The following is a 22777-nucleotide window of genomic DNA, read 5'->3' on the forward strand; positions in this document are numbered from 1 at the left end:
CATATGTAGAGAGGAGATTCCATAAGCACCAAGGCTGGAGCAAAAGGCCTCAGCCTATTTCCATATAAATAATGAAGAAGAAAGTAACTAGAAATATAACTGTAGTAGTTATTAGCTATTCATATGTGATCTTGGTTATTCATAGGTGATCTTAATTCTTTTACTAATGCCTCTCAGGTCAGAAGTGTGAACCTGGGGTGACATTATGAAATTAATGACACTAAGGCAAGATGCTCTAAGCCCTCTGTCATGCCCACATAAGGGCTGCTGGAGGGTGCCTCAGATGTGCGGCAGTGCCAGCACTGTGAAAGCGCCCACTGTTTAGCCAGCTAGGGAAGGAGATGTCCAAAAAGGCCGAGACATCTCCTTCCTTGGGAAGTTTGGAGAAAGCTCCGCTTCTCCAAGCTCTTATGGTAAGGCCTGACGACTGTCAGGTAGACCCACAGACATCCAGGGGCTTAAATGTCTCTATGTGATGCTGTGCTTCAGTGGTCATGTTCCATGTCTACTCTTATGTTCTACTTCTGTATTTGGTTCCTTTTGTCTTAGAAAAGATAATCAGCAATAGTAATATAAATCTTAAATGTTTTAGTTCTTTCTTGATAAGTATGGAAAAGGTGCTGATGCATTATGTTCCTTACCTCACTTCGGGTGCCAGAAATTCCTGAGTCCCTACCTGAATGACACGTGATGTACTTGACCCTATCACTGCCACACCCTTTCTATGCTGCCCCCAGTCACCGACCACCAAGGCCATGCCCTACCTACTCTGCCCCCAGATTTGCAACTCAATAAAAGTGAGAGCGTCCAGGCATTGGGGGCCACTGCTGGTCTCCGCGATTTGAGTAGCAATAGACCCCTGGGCCCAAACTCTCTTTTCTCTATCTCTGTGTCTTGTGTCTTTTATTTCTATAATTTCTTGTCTCCGCACCAGACGGCTGGACCCTACAGTCATCTTGCAAATTCATAGAAACAAAAACATAGAGCCAGAGGAGGTTCTGCTAAGACGTGGGATTCCAGACCCTGACATTATTAGTATAAACTATAAAGAGCATAAAGCATGAAAAGGCTAAACTGAATACCATCTTAATAAAATACTATTTGTTAACTCATTATGTTCCATTACAGTATGTTAACGAAATCCTTGTAACACTGAAACCAACCCAGGTGGCATTGGGAGCAGACTAGAGTCACCTAATTGTGCCAGATCCTGTCCCAAGGGCTGGGGATACAAAATTGAACAGCACAAAGTCTTCAGGACACATATTCTTGTTGGGGAGGACAGATATGAAAACAAAAAAATATCATTTAAATATCATTATTACTATGAACCAAATAAGGTAAAATGCTAGAGTGTCTAGGGCAAGAGGTAGGATGGAGAAGTGAGACTTTAAGATGATTAGAGGGGACATCTGAGTGATAAGGAAAGAACATAAGAAGACCTGGGAGAAGAGTATTCCAAGAAGGGGAAAGATCAAGTGCACAAGTCGTAAGGTAGGAATGTGCAGAGCTGGTTCTAAGGCAAAAGAATAGCTGGTAGGGCCAGAGCAAGGCAGAAAAGGGAAGGAAAGAAGATGGACAAGGACAGAAAAACAGGCAGGGGCAGGTCATGAAGAATCTATGGGCTGTGAAAAGCATAATTTCATCCTGAACAACCACATCTGGCCAGACACAGCGACCCACACCTATAATCTCAACACTCTGGGAGGCTAAGGAAGGAAGATCACTTGCATTCAGTAGTTCGAGGCCAGCCTGAGTAACATAGCAAGACTCCAACTCTACAAAAAATAAAAAATTGGCCAGGCATGGTAGTGCATGCCTGTAGTCTCAGCTACTCGGGAGGCTGAGGTGGGAGGATCACTTGAGCCCAGGAGGTTGAGGCTGCAGTGAGCCTTGATCTTACCACTACACTCAGTCTGGGTGACAGAGTGAGACCCTGTCTCAAAACAAAATTGAAAACTAAACAACCACTTTGATTGGCCTCTAAAATGATGACATAGGTGTTGTAAAATCTAGTACATCTAGACAGAGCTGGATTTGGGTTAAGAACAGCCTCAGTGAGAAGTGACTTTCAGTTCAATAGAGCCATCCCAACCATGGGTTTCTTCTTCCCTAAAAAGCCCACAAAGGATTACTGGCCAGGCTAGAACCTCTACTTCTCCTTGCTCCTTGAGCCCATTCCAAATACTTCCACTGGGCCGCTGCTGGTATACTGCTAGTATTATTTAATTTTAAAGGAGAAATTAAGGAGGCAGTGATTGGCTATTAGAAACTGCATTATTAGATTTCATCTTATTGGTTTAAATTACTCACTGTCACTGTTAAAGTAAAACAAGGAGGACAGACCAAATGGCTTCTTGAGCTTGTCCAGATGATGGCTAGTCCAAGTTCTAATGTTCGAGTCCTATGAAAGTTTCAGGCTAGGTCATTCTTCAGAAGACATGACGATTCAATTGTTCTCACTGCCCTGACTTATTACTGCACAAAGGGACCCCAGAAGAGGCTTAGTAAATGTTTGCTGAGTGAATAATATACGGTTTTGCTTGATATCTAAATTCCTACTAGGTAGATTTGAGGCATAATGGGGAAGACATCCATCCTATAGATGCCTTTGATGGTTCTGTAGGAAGTAAGGTAAAGCTTACTTTAGTACAATCAGTTTTCACAAACATTAGCCAGTCACAATGCCTGCCTTTTAAAAATATCAGAGATAGGCAGAAATGACATCAAGTTCAGCAGGGGGTCAGAGCTAAGAAGGACCAAGTGGCTGTCAGAAAATCAGGTATCAGTTTCTAGTCCTGGGATTCTGAAGCAAGGATTTGAATTTTCTGAGTAAAAATTGGCAGAAAATATGACAAACAGACACTAGGAAATGAAGATAGCACCAATAAAATCCAGTCCAACTAACTGGATTCTGGCCATTCAGTGACTTCATTAAACTAATTCTGTGGTCACTTTCTTGGCCATTAAACCGCTCTTTGCCTGCCTCTTGTACTCACCCAAATCCCATTTCTTCTCACCTAATTCCCCATTCTTTTTTCAAAAAAAGGTCAAACTTAGTCTTTTGGAACTATCTGTGTGCAAATAAAGTATTCTAATTTAGTAAAAATTGTGGGAAAGATGTAATTTTAGTGTATATTTTTAAAAATAAGTATATATTCATATGCAGAGAGCAATCTTTAGTGAACTGGCTATGAGTCATGTGAAGCAGGACAGGAACCCTAGGTGTGACCTACCCTGCTGATAGAGATTGGGCTACCAAGGTACAATGCAGTACATGCACATTGTTTACCCAGCACCCACACAGAGCTCATTAGCCCATACAACAGGGTGCTCTGCTCCTCTGGGCTTACAGGTTAACTCAAAGTCAATAACTGCGGGGGTGAATCTCACATGTAGAGCAGATGTAAGCCTTTTTAAAAGTTATAAATATGACTAAATGGCTCTTACCTCTGTTAAAAACGTATTAGAAGGCCTTAAACTTACTCCACAGTTCATTAATCCAGTGGTTAATCAGGAATAATGATCTGCCAGAAAAAATGTAAGAAGCCATTCCTCTAACTAAAGCAACTGCCCCTTGTTCCCCTGGGACTAGGAAACTCCACTGAAGCACATCAGTGCTTCTAAACTCAAGTTCTAATGTTTGCTTTTGACTCTTCCCACATATTAAAAAAAAGCAACATAATAATGTGGGAAAGTTGCCCAGGTGCCATGGCAAGAGACTGAAGGCACAATCTGTCACAGTATAATAAATAACTGATTACTTAAACGTAGCAATAATACCAAACATATTTACTGATTACTTAGTTATAGCAATGACACCAATTAGATTCAATCACATAATCAATTATTTAATTAATCTTATTACATCACTATTGTCTATTAATCTTTGCTTTAGTGTAGGAATATTTCAGTCTTATAGTATAGACATAATCCAGTGAAATATAATTCGGAACTGAAGGGACCTTGTGAGAAGTGATCAGGAGGTGAGAGCAAATGCCTTGCGGTAATGCCGGCACCTGAGAAGGTGCGTGTTCCTTAGCAGGCAGGCCTTGCGGTAATGCCAGCGTCTGGGGAGGCGCCTGCTGCTTAGCAGGCCGTAAGGGGGAGTAGGGGGAGTTTCCCTTTCACTGCGGAGTTTTAGAGAAAGCTCTACTCTGCCGGCTCTTGAGGAAGGTCTGACACTAGCCAGGCCAGCCCACAGACATCCAAGGGTTTTAACACCTCTCCGCGGTGCTATGCTCCGATGGTCACCATCCTTGTCCACTTTCATGTTCCATTTTCGCATCTGATGCTCCCTTGTAAATTCTTAGAGGCTGTGAGAATTAAGAATAGAGGAATCCTAGAAGCCTTTGATCTCTCTGATAAGCGCATAGAAAGATACTGACATATATGCCTCCACTCCTTGCAGCAGCTACCTGAAAGAGAGGGGCCCTCTGTACTGTACCCATGTGACCCACTGTACTATACCCACGTGATCCCTAAACTGTACCCACGTGGCCCCCCGTATTGTGAGAATGTGATTTGCTTGACCCCTAAGGATCGTGTCAGATGAGTTACTCTCCTGGCTCTGCCCCCCTGCCTGTATACAATAAATATCAGTGCTTCCAGGCATTCTGGGCCACTGTTGGACTCCACCCCTTCGTTACAGTGGCCCCCTGAGCCCAGCCGAATTCTTTTCTTATCTCTGTGTTCTTGTGTCTTTCTTTTCTAAGATCTATCATCTCGGCACACAAAAGAACACCCACTAGACCCTGCCGGGCTGGAACCTGCAGCTTAATGCACCGTCTCTTACTGATAGAATTAATTTATCCAAAAAGACCCACATTTACAAAATTTCTAACAATGTGCACAGACTAAGTCTCAGAAATAGTTCTTAAAATGGGGTAAGGATAGCCAGGCATGGTGGCACGTGCCTGTAGCCCCAGGTACTTGGCAAGCTAAGGTGGGAGGATCAATTGAGCCTGGGAGGTGGAGGCTACAGTGAGCCAAGACTGGGTCACGAAACTCCAGCCAGTGCAACAGAGTAGAACTGTATCAAAAAACAAACAAAAAACTCATATTCTTGGACTAGAGGTTGTTGTTTAATATAAATAAATAAATAAATAAAATGGGGTAAGGCAATGATTTATAGTTTATGTCATCTGAGCAGAAGGTATGGAATATGGGAAGGAAAATCTGGACATTTTTTTGGCAGCCACAGAACCTTCTATTATGGCATGCATATTGAATCTGAACACAAATTACTTCTGTGTTACATCAAAATGGGACTCACTTTATTCTATGCCTTCAAGAGATAACACTACCCTGAGTCCAGCCTCACTGAGTCCTAGGATGGCCCTTCAGAGTGAGTCTGGGTGGAACCCACAGCATAGCCAACACTATAGCAAATCCCAACTCTCTCTTCTCTTCTCTAGAGCTGCTCTAGAAACACATCAGGCCTGAGGTCTGATTCTAGTTCATCCACCATTTGAATTTAATACTTTTTGTAAAAGTGTTAACATAAATAAGATTCTAGTTTTCAAAAAAAGTCTATGTACAAAGGACCATTTCCCAACACACTATGCGCTAGTAAGGCTGTCATCATAGGCGGCTTTCTTTTTTAGCAAAGTAGAGCATGCATAAAGAACAGATGATGTCATTTGGAGAAGATACTCCTGCTGCCAATTACTTAGCTGATCTCCATGGATGGAACCAGATACCAAGATTCAAGAGAGCTTGCCCAGGTTTCTTATTCTACTCCCAAGTAGACAAGAGTGTTCATAAATGGTTACCTTCTTGCTGAGGGCAAAGGTCCAGTGGTGCTTGCTACAAGACAACTAAACTGACAGCAACGTGCCCCCAAGATGCAATGAGAGGGTAGAGAGACCACAGGAGTATCATAACAGAAGAAGAGGCAAGAGCTACATACAAAAATTTTATATGATGGAGCAAGATATTGAGGTTGGGTGGTTAATGCTAGTTACTGTCCTCACTTGCAGGCTGTGTGACAGAATAAATAGAGCAGGGTTCTCTCCCCAGCCTCACCTGCTATTATGCTCAATGACCTTGAGCAGTTTCCTTATGAGTAAAATAGGGATAATGATACCTACCTGCCTGGAGTGCTATGAAGACGAAAAAGACAACTTGTATAAGGTGCCTAATCTAATGCCTAACACACAAGGGGCATTCAACAAATGTTGGCCTCCCATTCCACATCCTTTCCTTCTCCCACTCTCTCCCAACTGCTGAAACTCACATTTTCTCTTCTTCCGTCTGGTCAAAATAACTTGGAAAACTTCACCTTGGTATACCCAAACACCACTGACCTCCAAAGAGCCACCCACATCAGTTCTCATGGTAACAGACCCAGAGGCTGAGTCAGCCTCTACAGCTTCCGCTCTCCCCATCAAAAGGACAAGTTTTCTCTGGAGGTTGTACAACTTTGATGAAAAAAACTGTCATGGGAACAGGCGGTACAGAGAGAACATTTCACATGCTGTCTCAGGCATCAGAAAGTTGCTGTATCATAGCCTTCAACATTGCAGGGGATGCTGCAGAAATTTCACAAAGGCTTTTGTGCCAAATGTGGCTTCTCATTAAAACTATACTGGACACGAGCCTTCCTCTAATGAAACTGAGCATCAACACTAATCAGGAAACCATGGCCAGGTGTGGGTCCAACTCCTAGCACACCAGCTAGTCCCCAGGGGAAGAAGGAAAGCAGGACACCACACAATGGTCATATAAAGAGCTGTGGGTGAGATGCAGAGAAAGGAAGAGCTGAAACAAGGCAAACTCGACCGAGTGGGTCATCCAAAATGCCTCTTCCTTCCTTTCCACTTCAGCTGGGCTTTTATATAACTTTGGCATTATGAACTCAAAAGTATGTCACAGGTGTGTTCCTGTTTTCCCTCTTGTTTAGATGAAAACACCAGGCAGAAATGGGCATAGAATAGAAACAGTAAATATTGGAAATGGGGTAAAAATAGGGTTTTATAGCCAAACTGAGTTTTTAAAACTATTTGTATTTTATTTTCTTTTTAAGTTTTGTATATATTGGTATTTCCAGGCAGTTGTCAAGAATCAGTGCACTGAACTGAGTACATCACATTCTCAAAGAACAGGTTATTTGTTAATATTTATACTGGACTTCACAGTGTCCAAAGCACTATCTCCCATGTTGGCAGTTAGATCCTAATGATATCCCTATAAAGTAAGACAGGTATTAGTATTCCTACTTTTACTTGCCAGATGAGAAAAGTGAGGCTAAAGAAAATTGAGTTATTTTCCCCAAGGTCTGACAGCTAGTGAGAAAGAGTTAGGACACAGAACCAGGTCTTCCCACACCAGGCTGCCTCTCACCAATTTCCCTGATCACACAGCATGGCAGTTCTTACCTTCCAGCTCTTCTTTTTCATAGTGAATGTTGAGAATTGTACTGGTCCCACCCTGATCCACCACAGCTTCTTCATCTGGTCTCTGTTTAAACACAGATAAATAGTCACAGTAATACACATACATCATTCAAATATACAAACCTTGTGTATGCCAGATCCTTTTGAGATACTTAGGGGGAAAACACAATGGTTTACATGTATTTTTGCATTTGAACTTCACAATACTTTTTAGAAGTGAATATGACAGCCATTCTCTTCCTCATTCTGTAAATGAGCAGACTGAGACTCACAGACATTAAGTAATGATCCCAGGGTCATAAATGTCATAAAAGAAAGAGCTAAGACTGAGCCTAAGTCTTTTTTTTTTTTTTTTCACTTTTTAGAGAATGGGTCACCCAGGCTATATTGCAGTGATACAATCATAGCTCACTGCAGCCTTGAACTCCTGGGTTTAAGCAATTCTCCTGCCTCAGCCTCCAGAGCAGTTGGGACTACAAGGAGATGTCATGAGCCCAGGTCTTGTGGCTATAAATCTCATGACTTTTCCACCTCCCCACTCCATGTATACCTCTGTATAACATGCTGGCATTCTGCAAGTGCTGTGAAGCAGGTTGTCCCATTTGGTATAGATTAGTCTCTCTGGCCTCTTTGCAGCATTTGAGCCGGCTTGCCACACTGTCCTTGAAATTCTCCATCCTGCTCCTCTTGTCAGGTCTCCTCTGACTCATTCTTAGGCCTTTTCTTCCTCTGGTAATTTCAAAGAAAGAGCTCTCTACCCTTTGTTTTCCTCACTTGAGACTTACAGTTTCAACCGTAGTCTGAAACTGTGGTTCAGTCATTGATAAGCCACTAGGATGCCACACCTCAAGATCCATGTGTCTAAAACCAAACTAACTTGACTTCCAAAACTAACACCCTGTGCTCATTTATTTATTCCTACCAATGGCACCATCATTTCTTAGCCCACGGGTGAAATTTCAAAGTTACTTATTCATCCATTCCACATGTATGAGTGCCTACCATATGCCTTCAGGTAGCTAGTTCCCTTTTCTTACCAAGTCTTCCTTTGCAATTTCTCTAAAAAATTAATTTTCGTATCTCATCCACTCTTCACTACACTCTCCAATGCTTTAAATCGTATTGGGCATTTTTTTTAGTTCTGGAACTCCACTCACCTTCTTTACTTAGTGCTACTCTCTCTTCCTGGAACTACCATTCTCTCCCTGCCACTCCCACCCCCACCAGCAGAAGCTAATACTTATTCATCATCTCTGATCTCAGCCTCCACACACTTACTTGAAAGCCTTTTCTGATTACCCACCCCCACTTCCAAACTAAGCTAGGTCCCCCATTTACATATCTTCAGAGCACACTGCAATTCTGGTAGTAATAAAATGTCTTCGCTGCTGAGCATGGTGGCTCATGCCTGTAATCCGAACACTTTGGGAGGTCAAGGAAGGTGGGTCACCTGAGGTCACGAGTTCAAGATTGGCCTGACCAACGTGGTGAAACCCTGTCTCTACTAAAAATACAAAAATTAGGTGGGCATGGTGGTGTGTGCCTGTAGTCCCCCCTGCTCAGGAGGCTGAGGCAGGAGAATCGCTTGAACCTGGGAGGAGGAGGTTGCAGTGAGCTGAGATTGCACCACTGTACTCCAACATGGGCAACAGAGCAAGACTCCATCTCAAAAAAAAAAAAAAAAAAAAAAAGTCTCCTCTGTTCCTTGAGGGAGGGACTACATCTATCTTCCTCACCACTGTATCCCAGCACCAAGCACAGACTTTTCACATAATAGGTGCTCAATAAATCTTTGTTAAAAGAATGAATACATAATTCTCAAAAGATAAACAGTCAACAAATATATGAAAAAATGCTCAATGTCACTAATCATTAGGAAAATGCAAAGCAAAACCACAATGAGGCATCATCTCACTCCAGTTAGGATGGCTATTATCAAAAAGACAAAATAGAACAAGTGCTGGCAAGGATGTGAAGAAGAACGAATGCTTATACACTGTTGGTGGGAATATAAGCTAGTATAGCCACTGTGGAGAACAGTGGAGGTTCCTCAAAATAGAACTACTATATGATCCAGTAATCCCACTATTGGGCATTTATCCAAAGGAAAGGAAATCACTATATTAAACAGACATCTGCATCCCCATGTTTATCACAGCACTATTCATAAGAGCCAAGATATGGAATCATCCTAGATGTCCAACAACAGATGAATGGATAAAGAAAATGTGGGCCAGGCGTGGTGGCTCAAGTCTGTAATCCCAGCACTTTGGGAGGCCAAGGCAGGTGGATCACGAGATCAGGATATCAAGACCACCCTGGCCAACATTGGTAAAACCCCATCTCTACTAAAAATTTTAAAAATTAGCTGGGCATGGTGGCAGGCACCTATAATCCCAGCTACTTGGAAGGCTGAGGCAGGAGAATCGCTTGAACCCGGGAGGCAGAGGTTGCAGTGAGCCGAGATAGCGCCACTGCACTTCAGCCTGGCAACAGTGCAAGACTCCATCTCAAAAAAAAAAGAAAAGAAAATATGGCATAAATACACAATGGAATACTATTCAGCCATAAGAAGGATGAAATCCTGCCATTTGTGGCAACACGGATGGAACTGAAGGACATTATGTTAAGTGAAATAAGCCAGGAACAGAAAGTTAAACATTGCATGTTCTCAGTCATATGTAGAAACTAAAAAAAGTTTATCTCATAGAAGTAAGAAGTATAAGGGAGAATCCCAGAGGCTGGGAAGGCAAGGGGAAAGAGTGTAGGGAGACATTTGCTAAAGAATAAAAAATTACAACTATATAGGAAGAATAAGTTTTAGTGTTCTATACGACTGTAGGATGACTATAATATGGTTTCAAACAGCTAGGGGGAAGATATTGAGTATTCTCAACACAAAGAAATAATAAATGTTTTAAATGATAGACATGCTAATTACTCTGATCACAATACATTACCTATATTGAAACACCACTATGCACCCCAATGAATATGTACAATATTACTTAAATATTGTCAATTACAGAATAAAATTAAAACCTTTTAAAAGAATGAATATAATGATACCTATCTTATTAATACGCTGAATCACAAGACCCTGAATTAATTCAAAAAAACTCTTGGCTGATTTCCTTGCCAATCGATTTCCCTTCTCAAACCTGCAACTCCAACCAAGCTGACTGATCCTGAGAGCACTGTGTACATTCCTACCTTCATGTCTTTGCTCATATTGTCAGGTCATCTAGTCACCTAACATGCCATTTTCCCAAACTCTCCAGCACACTATATCCTCGCCTTCTGTATTAGTCTGTTTGCGTTGCTATAACAGAATACCTGAAACTGGGTAATTTATCAAGAAAATAGGTTTATCTTGGCTCACAGTTCTGCAGGCTGTACAAGAAGTGTGATGCTAGCATCTGCTTCGAGTGAGAATCAGGAAACTCACAATCATGGCAGAAGGCAAAAGGGAAGCGGTGTATAACATGGCAAGAGAGGGGAGGGCCCAGACTCTTAAACAACCAGATCTTGTGTGAACTCATAGAGCAAGAACTCATTCATTACTGTGAAGATGGCACCAAGACATTTACAAGGCATCTGCCCCATGACCCAAATATCTCCCAATAGGCCCCATCTCCAACACTGGAGATTACATTTCAACACATTTGGTGGGGATGAATAGCCAAACCATATTACCTTCCTTCTAGATCCCGCTCAGATTTCCAGCTTACTGTTCCAAAGTTACTATTTTGTAGTTTTCAGCTATGCTCCCAAATAAGACAACTCTGAACATAAGGCAATCTATTTTCCCAATGAGAAGATTCAAATAGTTTTTGAGGCCAACTTCAATAAACAAACTTTTAGGGAAGTAAATAAAATAGTCTAATGTCTACTTAGAATATTTTATTTATTAAATTTTATTTATTAATATATAATTTTAAATATATATAAATACTATACAAATATTTAAAATTATATATTATTACTAAAAATTATATATTATTACTACCATGGAAAAATCTCCGAGATATAATATTAAAAAGCAAGGTGGGGAAAACTGTTTAATTTGCTACCTTTTATCAAAGAAAGGGTGCTGGAACATAAGTGTTTGCTTACATTTTAAAACAAATAGGTCAGGCTCAGTGGCTCACACCTATAATCCAAGCACTGTGGGAAGTCAAGGCAGGCGGATCACCTGAGGTCAGAAGTTCAAGATCAGCCTGGTCAACATGGTGAAACCCCTATCTCTACTAAAAATACAAAAATTAGCCAAGTATGGTGGTACAGGCCTATAATGCCAGCTACTTGGGAGGCTGAGGCAGGAGAATCACTTAAACCTGGGAGGCAGAGGTTGCAGTGAGCCGAGATTGCTCCACTGCACTCCAGCCTAGATGACAGAGCAAGACTCCATCTCAAACAATAAATAAATAAATATAAAACAAATAAAAGAAAAATAAGTCACTAAAGATTTTTTTAAATAGTTACCTATAGAAGAGGGAGGGAATAAGATAGAAGACACAAAGATAAAAGCTAGACTTTTAAAAATATACCTTATTGTGTAAATAATGAACATAATGTAAAATTTAAAAATTTAAAGTAATTCCCCAAAATCAAAAACAAAATGAAAACAAAGGTCAAACTGATGGTATAAATTCCAAGAGAAATTATTCCAAGTAACATTAAAACTGACCGAACATCCTTAGTGGCATATACTCTAAGGACAAAGAAGAATTTTAAAAGATCTTAAACTGCTTTTTGGTTATCCTATTGTTGCCTGTAGTGTTGGTGTTGGTATTCTGAGGTTGTTGTATGTTGTGAGATAAAATAAATGAGTAGCTATGTGAACTGATTCTGTCACTCCCAATATGGCTGAGGACTGGGTTTTCGGCAAAGGAGAAAGGAGATACAGTTTTAAGACAAAAGGTAAATAAGAGCCATGTAGTCCTAAATTTGAATTGGAAGTATCAACAATAATAATATAATGTGTTTTTATTTTTAATGTTTTTAAATTTACAAATTTATATTTTCTAGTTCTGCCCATTCAAAGACTTAGAAAAAAAATGATTAATCAGTAGCAATGAGTCTAATTAGCACCTAGATTATAGTCTCTTAAAATACCATTTTGTGCTAAAAGGAATCAGAGCCCCTTGGAGAAATGGCTAATCACAGGTCTCAGTCAGGAAATGTAGAAGGTACGTCTAAAACATCTTGTTATGTTAGATAGTAAGGAAGCACTCGAAGAAAATTAGGGTTGTGTCCAAAGGACTCAGCAGCCAATTTAAAGGGGTCTCTTGCCAAAAAAAAGACAATTTGAGTATCAATAGGGTAATACCTACAACAGATTGACCATGTCAATGTTAAGATTGATTGAGTTCACTTGAAAAGGTCATTTTTATTTTATTTATTTATTCATTTATTTATTTTTAAAACAGAGGTGTAGGGAGGGGCTCATCTCACTATGTTGCCGAGGCTGGTCTCGAACTCCTGAGCTCAAGCGATCCTCCTACCTCAGCCTTCCAAAGTGCTAGGGTTACAGGCATGAGCCACCACACCTGGCCTCACAAGGTCACTTTTAAAATTAACTAATGGTCACATTTGGAGGATAACACTAATAAACCAATTCATTACTTTGAAAACTGGCAAATAATTTATCTGGGCTTTCCTAGATAAATTGTACCATACAGTGGTACCACAGAGAAGATGAGAAAAGCTTCTCATTATGGAAGAGAATAAATGAAAAGGGAATGATGGAACAAAACCATTTTGAAATCCCTAATGGATTACACTGATTTTCAGCAGTCACTTACATTGCAAAGGATAGACAATCAGACATTGTATGCCTCCTGATGGAAGACGATATCACCACCGTAGAGGTAATCTTACTAAATAAATTGTCCCTGAATCTGATCAAGCCTCTAAATCCAAATACCAATTTACTGAAAGTACAATAAAACAGTGTTCCTTGAAAAACAACATCATGTGAATACAATCAGCAAAATGCAGACTCTGTCCCCTCAAAAGTTCTAGGAGGATGAGTATTGTATCTTATATTCATCAATATGTATCCAGCACCCCGTACAATGTCCAGCACATGGTAAGTATTCAATACATTTCAATGAATATTTATTAGTTTTTACAAACTCTTTGATATTTGAGCAGATGTTTTCTCAGAAAACTATATATATAAATAATTATATATATGACTAATTATTCATGTTGGTTCCCCTACTGGTTTTTAATATTCAGAGGATAGGAATCAATTAATTATAATACTTGGTACTGTCTTCAGACACCTGACATGGCAGAGAACACAGCAGGAATCTAGAGGAACAGAGGGAGGGACAGAAGGAGAGAAGATTGATTTCTTGACTCTAAAATTGTAACTGCAAAATATGAAGAGCAAGGTCAATCATCTGAAAAATTCAGGTTGAAAAACTGACTTACTGTTTGTTAGTTTCCTTAATTTAGATTGGTTAACCACAGCCTAAATTCACTGAATAATTGTTCATCCACTTTCTTTGTCTTGCCAGAGAAAACAGAGCCACTGTCAATAACCATTAGTGAAAGCATTTGAAAGGTCAGGCTTGAATGTGAATGTGTGGACTTTGTTTGAACCCTGGTTCAAATAAAGCAAGTATTTTTTTAAAAAAACTATAAGGTACTCACATAAATTTAAACAACTGAATGAACATTTGATTATATTAGGAAACTATTGCGGTTTTTTTTAAGTATAATAATAATCTTGTATGTTTTGGCAGTTATGTTGTTGTTTAAAATCTTTAGGGCTGCATATTGAAATTTTTACTGATGAAATAATATGTCTGAGATTTGAAGCATTGATGAAGACAGATGAAACAAGATTGTGTGGCCAGGCTCTGTGACTGATGCCTATAACCCCAGAGCTTTGGAAGGCTGAGGTGGGAGGATTGCTTGAGGCTAGGAGTTCAAGACCAGCCTGGGCAACACAGGGAAACCTTGTCTCTACAAACAATTTCAAAGATTAGTTGGGCGTGGTGGTATGTGCCTGTAGTCCCACCTACTCTGGAGACTCAGGTAGAAGAATCGCTTCAGCCCAGGAGTTGGAGGCTATGATAAGCTGTGTTTGTACCACTGAACTCCAGCCTGGCCAACAGAGCGAGACCCTGTCTCAAAAAAAAAAACAAAAAACAAAAAAAAAACAGATGATGTGTTCATTGCTGAAGCCAAGTCATGAGTACATGATGATTCCCTATGCAAAATCTCTCTACTTTGCTATATGCTTGAAATGTTTCATAAATTTCAAGCAAATACAAAGTTTATTTGAAATCATTAAAAATGAAAAGAAAGGAACATCAGGTCTCTTTGGTCTGTGATTGCTGCAGATTCCTCACCAATTGGCTATTATTTCCTCTGATACTATCATTTATTTATGGCAAAAAGGATCTCTCAATTGGGGTCCATGGATTTCTAGGATGCCTGTAAATGGACTTCAGAGGATCTGTGGGAATGTGTGTGAATGTGCACTTTTCTTGGGTGAGGGTCCATAACTTTCATTAGACTCTCACAGGGGCTTATGACTCAGAAAAGACTAGAATCATGAGAAACACATTATATAAGCTTAGGAGAAAAAGGAAAAGAAGGAAGGAAGAAAGGGAGGAGTGAAGTAGAGAAAAAGTCCTATTTCTGGGTATCCTCTTTTCTGAACTTCCTCTTAGTTCACGGATAATGACCCACTATGTAAATGTGAATTGACTTGAGTGCCTACCTCAAGGACTAGATAGATAAAAAGAACTAAGAGGGTAAAATACACATGAAAATGCTGAAATTGCAAGGCAAGCCTTGAGTGAGAAAGCATTGTTATGAGCCTTGAAAAATGAATGAATTATAACTGAGTAGCAGACCAGATTCTCACTTACAGTAAATGGACAAATTAAAAGGCAGGGGCAGAGCTGAGTCTTACATAATGGCCCCAGCTCCTGGAAGCAGCCACAGAGGCTACAGGGAACAGGGAAGGTGGGGCACAGAGCCTACCTCAAGCTCTGTCTCTAACATACTTCCCCTGATGCTCCTCTCTGGAGCTACGTGGTGGTGGACCTGCTCAAATGAATCCCACCTCCTTTCCTGCAGTATGTCTCAGACATTTTACCTCAAAGAACCCTTTCATCTTTTTCAGTATTTTCAGAGAGTATATACAATACCATTCTACTTCACTCCCACTGCTATCCCTGCTCAGATCCCTGCAAAAAAAGTCAAGTGTTTATTAAGTTCCAATACATTCAACCATTTAAAAATCAACAAATATAGAGATGATTTCCGGGGAGAGGGGGTGTTGTTGTTTGTTTGTTTTGAGATGGAGTCTTGTTGCCAGGCTAGAGTGCCATGGTACGATCTCGGCTCACTGCAACCTCTGCCTCCTGGGTTCAAGCAATTCTCCTGCCTCAGCCTCCCGAGTAGCCGGGACTATGGGCGTGTACCACCACACCCAGCTAATTTTTGTATTTTTAGTAGAGACGGGGTTGCACTGTGTTGACCAGGATGGTCTCAATCTCCTGACCTGGTGATCCACCCACCTTGGCCTCCCAAAGTCCTGGGATTACGGGCGTGAGCCACTGTGCCTGGCCATTTTCAGGGTTTCTAATCTGAAAACCAAGGTGATACATTTATACACCTAGCATTGTGTTTTACATATATTGCCTCACTTAATCCTCAAGACAGTTCTAAATCAAGGCTAAGATATCACAATAGCTAAGCAGGATAAGAACTGTAATCAAGTCTGTGTTCCTTACCAATATTAGTAAGTCAGTATGCTAAGATTGCCAAAAGCAAAGAACCTGGTCATTTAGTCAGATGGACTAATCATGGAATAATGCCCACAGTAAAAATAAGAATAGCTTAAGATCCACATTACTACCTTCTTAAATCCTTAGTCCTCCAGAACCCTGCTCCCCAAAATGCCGTTTACTGACCAGACCTCCAACAGTTCTTCATCTCCTTATTCATTTCTATCTTCCTCTTCATTCAGCAGAGCCTCTGAATGCTGGCCCTTTGGAGAGCCCATCACTGAACCTGACCCATGGGTCCCCAACTCTCCAATGTTCTCAGTTACTTTCTCACTGAATGAAAATACTTTATAGCAAAAAAAAAAAAAAAAAAAAAAAAAAGTTCCATGAGGATTCATGAAGCTGTTCCAGACTTCCTCTTCTCAATGGCCATGGGCTCCTGAATACCCATGAGCTTCCCATTCTGACCCTTCAGCAGTCTGCTAGGGACCTAAAATTCAAAAATGGCTCTGGTTTCTCAGTGACTCTTTTGTTGAACCCCACTTGGAGTCACTACTATCTATTCAGTATATATTACTAGGTAGCACACTGTGATAGAGAGATTAGTCGTCCTCTAAAGAGATGCACATCCTAATCCCTAGAGTTTGTGACTATGTTCCCTTATAATGGCAAAGAGGAATTAAAGTTGCAGATGGAAGTAAGGTTGCTAATCAGCTGATCTTACAATAAGGAGACCATCCTAAATTATGAAAACCATAATGTAATCTCAGTGTAATCACAAAGATCCTTAACGTTGAAGAGTGAGACAGAAGACTAAAGACAGAGAAAGATGTGAGGACGAAAGCAGGTTCTGAGAGATGATGGAGGAAGGGAACTATGAGCCAAGGTATGCAGGCAGTCTCTAGAAGACAGAAAAGGTGAGGAAACAAATGTCTCCTAGAACCTCCAGAAAGAAACAGTCCCGCTAACATTTTGATTTTAGTCCAGCGAGACCTTTATCAGATTTCTGAACTACAGAACTGTAAGATGATAAATTTGTATTTTTTAAGCTATTAAATATGTTGTAATTTGTTATGCAGAAATTGAAAACAAATACATACGACTTCCTGACTACCAAGACCAGGACCAGTATACTTGTTACTACCTATGGGAAACAACCAGCTTCTCTATTATCTAATATCCATTGCTGTTACCTGGCAGCAGATTTAGAATAGACACAATTGCTTTTCTGTGTCCTGATTACTACCATGACCCTGTCTACCCTGCCAAGGCAAACCATAAGCTAAGACGATTATCTACAGATTTTGAAGGAAGTGAATCTGTCTGAATTGTCCCCAGTTCTCTGCTCAAGTCTCTGCTTGGCAAGGCAGCCCACATCTCTCCTGCTGAAGCTTCCCAGTAGATCTGGGAAAATCAGATAAAAAGGATGCCCACAGGTTCCCCAATTCTCACATATGGAGAGAATACCTAGTATGTGTGAGGAGAGGGTGGAGGGGTATGTGCAATGTGGTAAGAAGAGAAACTGCTATCTACAGTTGATATTTTTGTTCAATAACATTGAGCAAATATTTACTGACTGCTTACCATAAACTGACCCTCAGAAAAGTTGACCCACTGTCTACAGAGCCATTCATTCATTCGCTCAGCAAATATTTACTGAGCTCCAACATGTGCCACAGTCACTGGGCACTAGAATCCAGGTCTCCTTCAGAGCTCTTCTTAGAGCTTTTTCAGGTCCATCATAAGACACGGGGTGTAACTCTATTCCCATCAGCCATATTTCTCAATTATTGCCCACTTACCAGGGGTTATTATTCTGAAGATTTCTGCAAAATTCTCCATTCTGAGCAGACCTGATCCACATAAAAGCCTTGGTAATTGCCCAAATTTACTTGCTTCCTCATCTACCACTTTCACCCTCCCTGAACTTTCCTTCAGTTCCCAGCACCACTTGGCTCAAATGCTGAGGGTTCCAACCTCACCAGTTTTCTCTTTCAGCACTTCCTTCTGCTTGGTTCTGAAAGTACTATCAGGAGAACCATGAAGCTACCAGGTGTCCCCAGTTCCAGTCCAAAGTAGGGGCTTTCCTTAAAGCTTTCTGACTTCCTTCCTCTATTACTACCCCCCATTAAAAGCTCATTGACTCTTAAAATTTCAATAACCAGCTGGGCGTGGTGGTCATGCCTATAATCCCAGCACTTCAGGGGGCTCAGGCGGGAAGATCACCTGAGACCAGGGATTCAAGACCAGCCTGGGCAACGTAGTGAGATTCTGTCTCTATAAAAAAATTGTTTTAAATAGCTGGGCATAGAGGTTCGTGTCTGTAGTCCCAGCTACTAGGGAGGCTGAGGTGAAAGGATCACTTGAGCGCAGGAGGTCAAAGCTGCAGCAAACCAAGATCACACCACTGCACTCCAGCCTGGTGAACAGAGTGAGACCCTGTCTCAAAAATAAATAAAAATTCCATAACCATCCTCAGAGATCTCATCAAAATGATCAATAATGCAGGTCTTCATGAACTCATCCTGAATTACACCACTGGCCTCCCTCATTCCAGTCTCTTCCCATCCTGTCTTCCCAAACACTTAGTAAGAGCTTATTCAAAGCCAGGTACTGATATAGGCATCAAAGACTCAGCCTCACTAATGCACAGTGATTAAGGGCACATCCTTTGGAGAGACACAGCCCTGGGTCTGGCAGGGCCACAAGCAACTCTGGCATTTAGAATTACTTAACCTCTTTATTATCTTTCTTTTCTCATTTGGAAAACAATAACAAAGTTGCATAATTCTCAGGTTATAGAGAGCATTAAGTGAGGCAATGCATGGAAAACACTTAACATGGTGCCTGGCACATGGCAAGCACTCAATAAAGTTAACAGTAACAACAAATGGAGCTGTAAGCTGAAAAGCGGAGATGAATATGTATATTCCATAAGTAAGAGTTGGGGGAAGATAGCACTTGGTAGGTGTTGTGAGCAGAGGAGAGCAAGTGACGAATATAATAGAATGATATGGGGCCAGACCTTGAAGGTTAAAATGGAATTTTCTAGGCGGGGAGGAGGGTAAAGGTTTTCCAGATTGAACGCCTGAGCAAAGGCACAGCAGCGTAGAGGGACGAGATGTTGTGTATTGAAGGGATGGTGGTCTGGTGCTTTGTGCCAATCCTGACTAGATCATTAGCTCCTCAAGGGGAGGCACCTGGCTTTGGATACCGGAGCACTGTTCATTCACTCATGCAATTGAGTACCAATTTTATACCAGGCACCATGCTAGATGATAAGATTTTTCTGCCTGTCTCCTGCCCTCAAGAAGCTTCTAACTGAGATGATAATAGACAAGAAACCAAAAGAACATTTCAGATAAGTCATATGTTATAAGAAAACAGGATCATCTTAAAGAGAGTGCCTGGGTTGAAGATCAGAGAAAGCCACTCTGAGGAAATGACATTCCAGTTGAATCATGAGAAGTCCTTGGTAAAACAGCATTCTAAGCAGAGGGGATGACAAGAACAAAGCTCCTGAGGTATGCAGGGCTTGCTATATTGAAGAAATAGAAAGCCGGAGGAGGTGCAAGAAAGAGAGTGGAAGAGAGGCAGTCCTGGGAAGGTGGCCCTGATTGGATTCAGGCTTGGTAGGCCATGATAAAAGAGTTTGGATTTTAAATGCACCAGGAAGCCACTGAAGGGTTTCAAGATAAGACATGACATGATCTGATTTGTGTTTTTTAAAAGCTCCCTGCAGCTGCCATGTGGAGAGCAGACTTACAGAAAGGCAAGAAAGAAGGCAGAGGGAACTATTAGAAGGCTAGGGCAGTAGCTCACATCTTACAAAATATCCCAGCCTTATGATATTTAGATGTGATGTCTGGAACCTCTCTGTTTACATCAAGTTACACAATCTACTCACTTTACAAGGCCCATCTCCACACAGCCTAGTTGGCACACAGAAGGCTTAGTTGGTCATTGCCAATCAGTTGACTGTCACTCCCCTGAGTCATCCCCATTTCCCTTCCTCCTTCCACCGTCATTCTCTTTTCCTCCCTATCTCTCAAGTTCCCATTTGCCCGACTCCAGCCTTCATGAGGTCCTACTGTTTCCAATGTATTCCTTTTCTTCTTCTCCTCACCCTACCACCCATGTAAATTTCACAAACTAGATATAAAGGAGATATTTTCTATCCTACTCCAGAAGTACTCAAGAATTATTAATGTCACACAACACTAACAGAAACCTAAGTGTCATCATGACCTCAGTGATAAAACCTGTACACATTCTGCATGTTAAGGACACTGTGTCCTCACTTCTGTTCCAAGCTGTTCTCCCCACCACAGTCAGAGAAATCTTTCAATAGGAAAATATGTTGATGATCTCATTTGCTCTCTCATGACCTCTCTCTTTCTCCTGGTTAGGAGAGGTCCCTCTCTTCTCGACTTAAACCCCTCCAGTGGCTTCTCCTTGTTCCTCAGATAAATGTCAACTTCCTTGGCATAGGCTCCAAATGGCCCTGTGTGTTATGACCCCAGAACACATCTCAATGGGCTGCCACTCACTCACTGTCACACAATAAACATTACTTCACAAAGCCCTTTCAAAAGTAACACTTCCTTTGATCCTCAGAACAACTCTGTTAAGCAAGCAAAGCAGACATTACTGTTCCCATTTTAATAGTTGGGGAAACTGAGATTCAAAGAGGCAAGTGACTTACTCAAGGTCACCAAGTCTGTGTGAGGCAGAGGTAGGATTTCAACCTACAGACTCTAACACTTAGTCCAATGCTTTTCCTTACATTAGCCGCCAACAGTTCTAATATCAGTTGCTTCACCCTGCTTTTCTTATCACCTGTTCCTGACCCCTCCACACATCCTCAGCCCAGTTTGTAGTCCCTATCCAGAAGTTTTCAGGTGCCTGTGCAATGGGGAAGTGGGAGTCACAAACCAGGTCACCCTATCAGGGATTGGTCCCAGCCTCCACAGTCTTTTCTGAAACCTCCAGAGATAAAAACACAAAGAGAAGACGTGCCCCACCAGAGCAAGGTCCCTGGCTATCCTTTCTGCCCACGTTCGGGCAGGACCACGCGAGGCCAGACGCCGGCCCCTTTCACAGAAAGACGCGAGGAGAACAAGAGGTTGCCGCCCGCCGGCTGTCAGGGCTCCTGGGCAGGCGGCGCTAGGGATGCGGCAGAGATGGGCCAGCTCCCAGGTTCGGCCCAAGGTCACCCTCTCGCAGCCCCGGCCCGGTCCCCAACCGCCCGGAGCGCCCCCTGGTGTCCCGGGCTGGCCTCCCCTCGCCCTCAGGGAACGGCCTGGGAAGCTGGGCTCGGGGCAGAAGGGAGGAGGGTGGGCAGAGGATGAGAAGGCTGCGCCCCGGGGAGGGGCGGGAGGCGCGGGAGGCGGAGCCCTACCTGATAGCTGAGGACGCCGTCCGGCTCGTTACTCCCGGCGGCCGGCATGGTGAAGCCGAACTAGGTCTCCCCCGCGGGCTCGAGGCCGAGCGTCAGCAGCCCGCGCCCTCTGGTCGGGTCTGAGCAGATCACTCGAACGGCGACCCCTACCCCGGAGCCAACGGTCAACCATCAACCGCCGCCGCCTCCATAGCCACAGGCCCGCTAGGCATCTGCCGCAGCCAATCAGCGAGCGGCCTGCGCAGCCAATCAGGGCTCGGATCACAGGAGGACGCTGTCCGGCGGTACCCTGGGCTACCGCGGGGGAGGGGGAGGAGCCGGGGAGCCAACAGCTCCTGGGCCCGGTTGCCGAGGAAACCGCCTCCCTCCCTTCGGGGGCCTCTGGGCGTGAAGGTCCTTCCGACTGCGTGCTAGAAAATCTCTGCTTCTATTTGCAGCTGCACCTGACCCTTGAAAACTGAGAAAGTGTCGGTTTTGCCTATTCTGATTTCATTCCTTCGGAGATGATGTTTAAATTCCAGGGAAGCATCCTTCGCAATTGCAGGAGGAAGTAATTGCGGATGAGGGGAGAGGGCCTTCTAAAATTAATTGTTTTTCCCTGAGCTAATGGTCAGATTAAAGAGCATTAAAGTGAAGAAGGCAGGCAGTGTCAGGCCCCCTCACAGACTTACTATGACTTAGGTCTTCTTCTTGAGTCCCAAGTCAGAAGCAAAAAGCACAGACAGGGTTGAGCTAAGGATGACTGTTGAAGCGATTCCACAAAAAGACTTCCAACTTTTCCAGGAAATGATCTAAGGCAAATTATTATTTAACAGAACTACTGACCTAACAAAAGGTTAGACTATCATGAATAATGCATTCAATTTGATTTGGATTTATAATAGAGGCTGGCTAAAATTGAAGCAACCCTCTCTCCCCAAGAAAAAGAAATGGGCCTTTTGTTTCATATGCACTATCATACCAGACTTCAGGTAGGTCCAAATTTGGGGGGGTGGAGGGTGGGGGAGGAATTGTTGCAAATAATTATCAGCCTCCAAAGAAACTACAGTTGGGGAACATAGTCCGATACATGGTAAAAGTTTCCATCCCTGTTTACCATCCCTTGCATTGGTCCTGAAATTGGAAACAAGGTTGGGCTTCAGTATCCCTGAAGCAGAATTGTATTTCTGATGTCTTATATAAGCCTCATGTCTAGTCTCTGAGTTTTAGTGTTCATTACC

General features: G+C 42.1%; 1 protein-coding gene across 2 annotated transcripts in view; it reads right to left on the minus strand.

Moving 5' to 3' along the window:
- SLC4A8 (solute carrier family 4 member 8) overlaps positions 1–21817 on the minus strand; it is an 84932-nt gene extending 63115 nt beyond the window's left edge. For both annotated transcript variants that reach the window (XM_032284688.1, XM_032284681.1), the window contains exons 1-2: positions 21558–21817; positions 7380–7461 (exon numbers count right to left, since the gene is read on the minus strand). In XM_032284688.1, the coding sequence (XP_032140579.1) occupies positions 7380–7461; positions 21558–21605 (130 nt within the window). In that variant the 5' untranslated portion in view covers positions 21606–21817. The remainder of the gene's footprint in view (positions 1–7379; positions 7462–21557) is intronic.
- Between the last annotated feature and the right edge of the window lie 960 nt (positions 21818–22777).

This window comes from Sapajus apella, unplaced genomic scaffold (genome assembly GCF_009761245.1).
Source record: "Sapajus apella isolate SASKATOON/1434 unplaced genomic scaffold, GSC_monkey_1.0 scaffold2, whole genome shotgun sequence".
Lineage (NCBI taxonomy): Eukaryota > Metazoa > Chordata > Mammalia > Primates > Cebidae > Sapajus > Sapajus apella.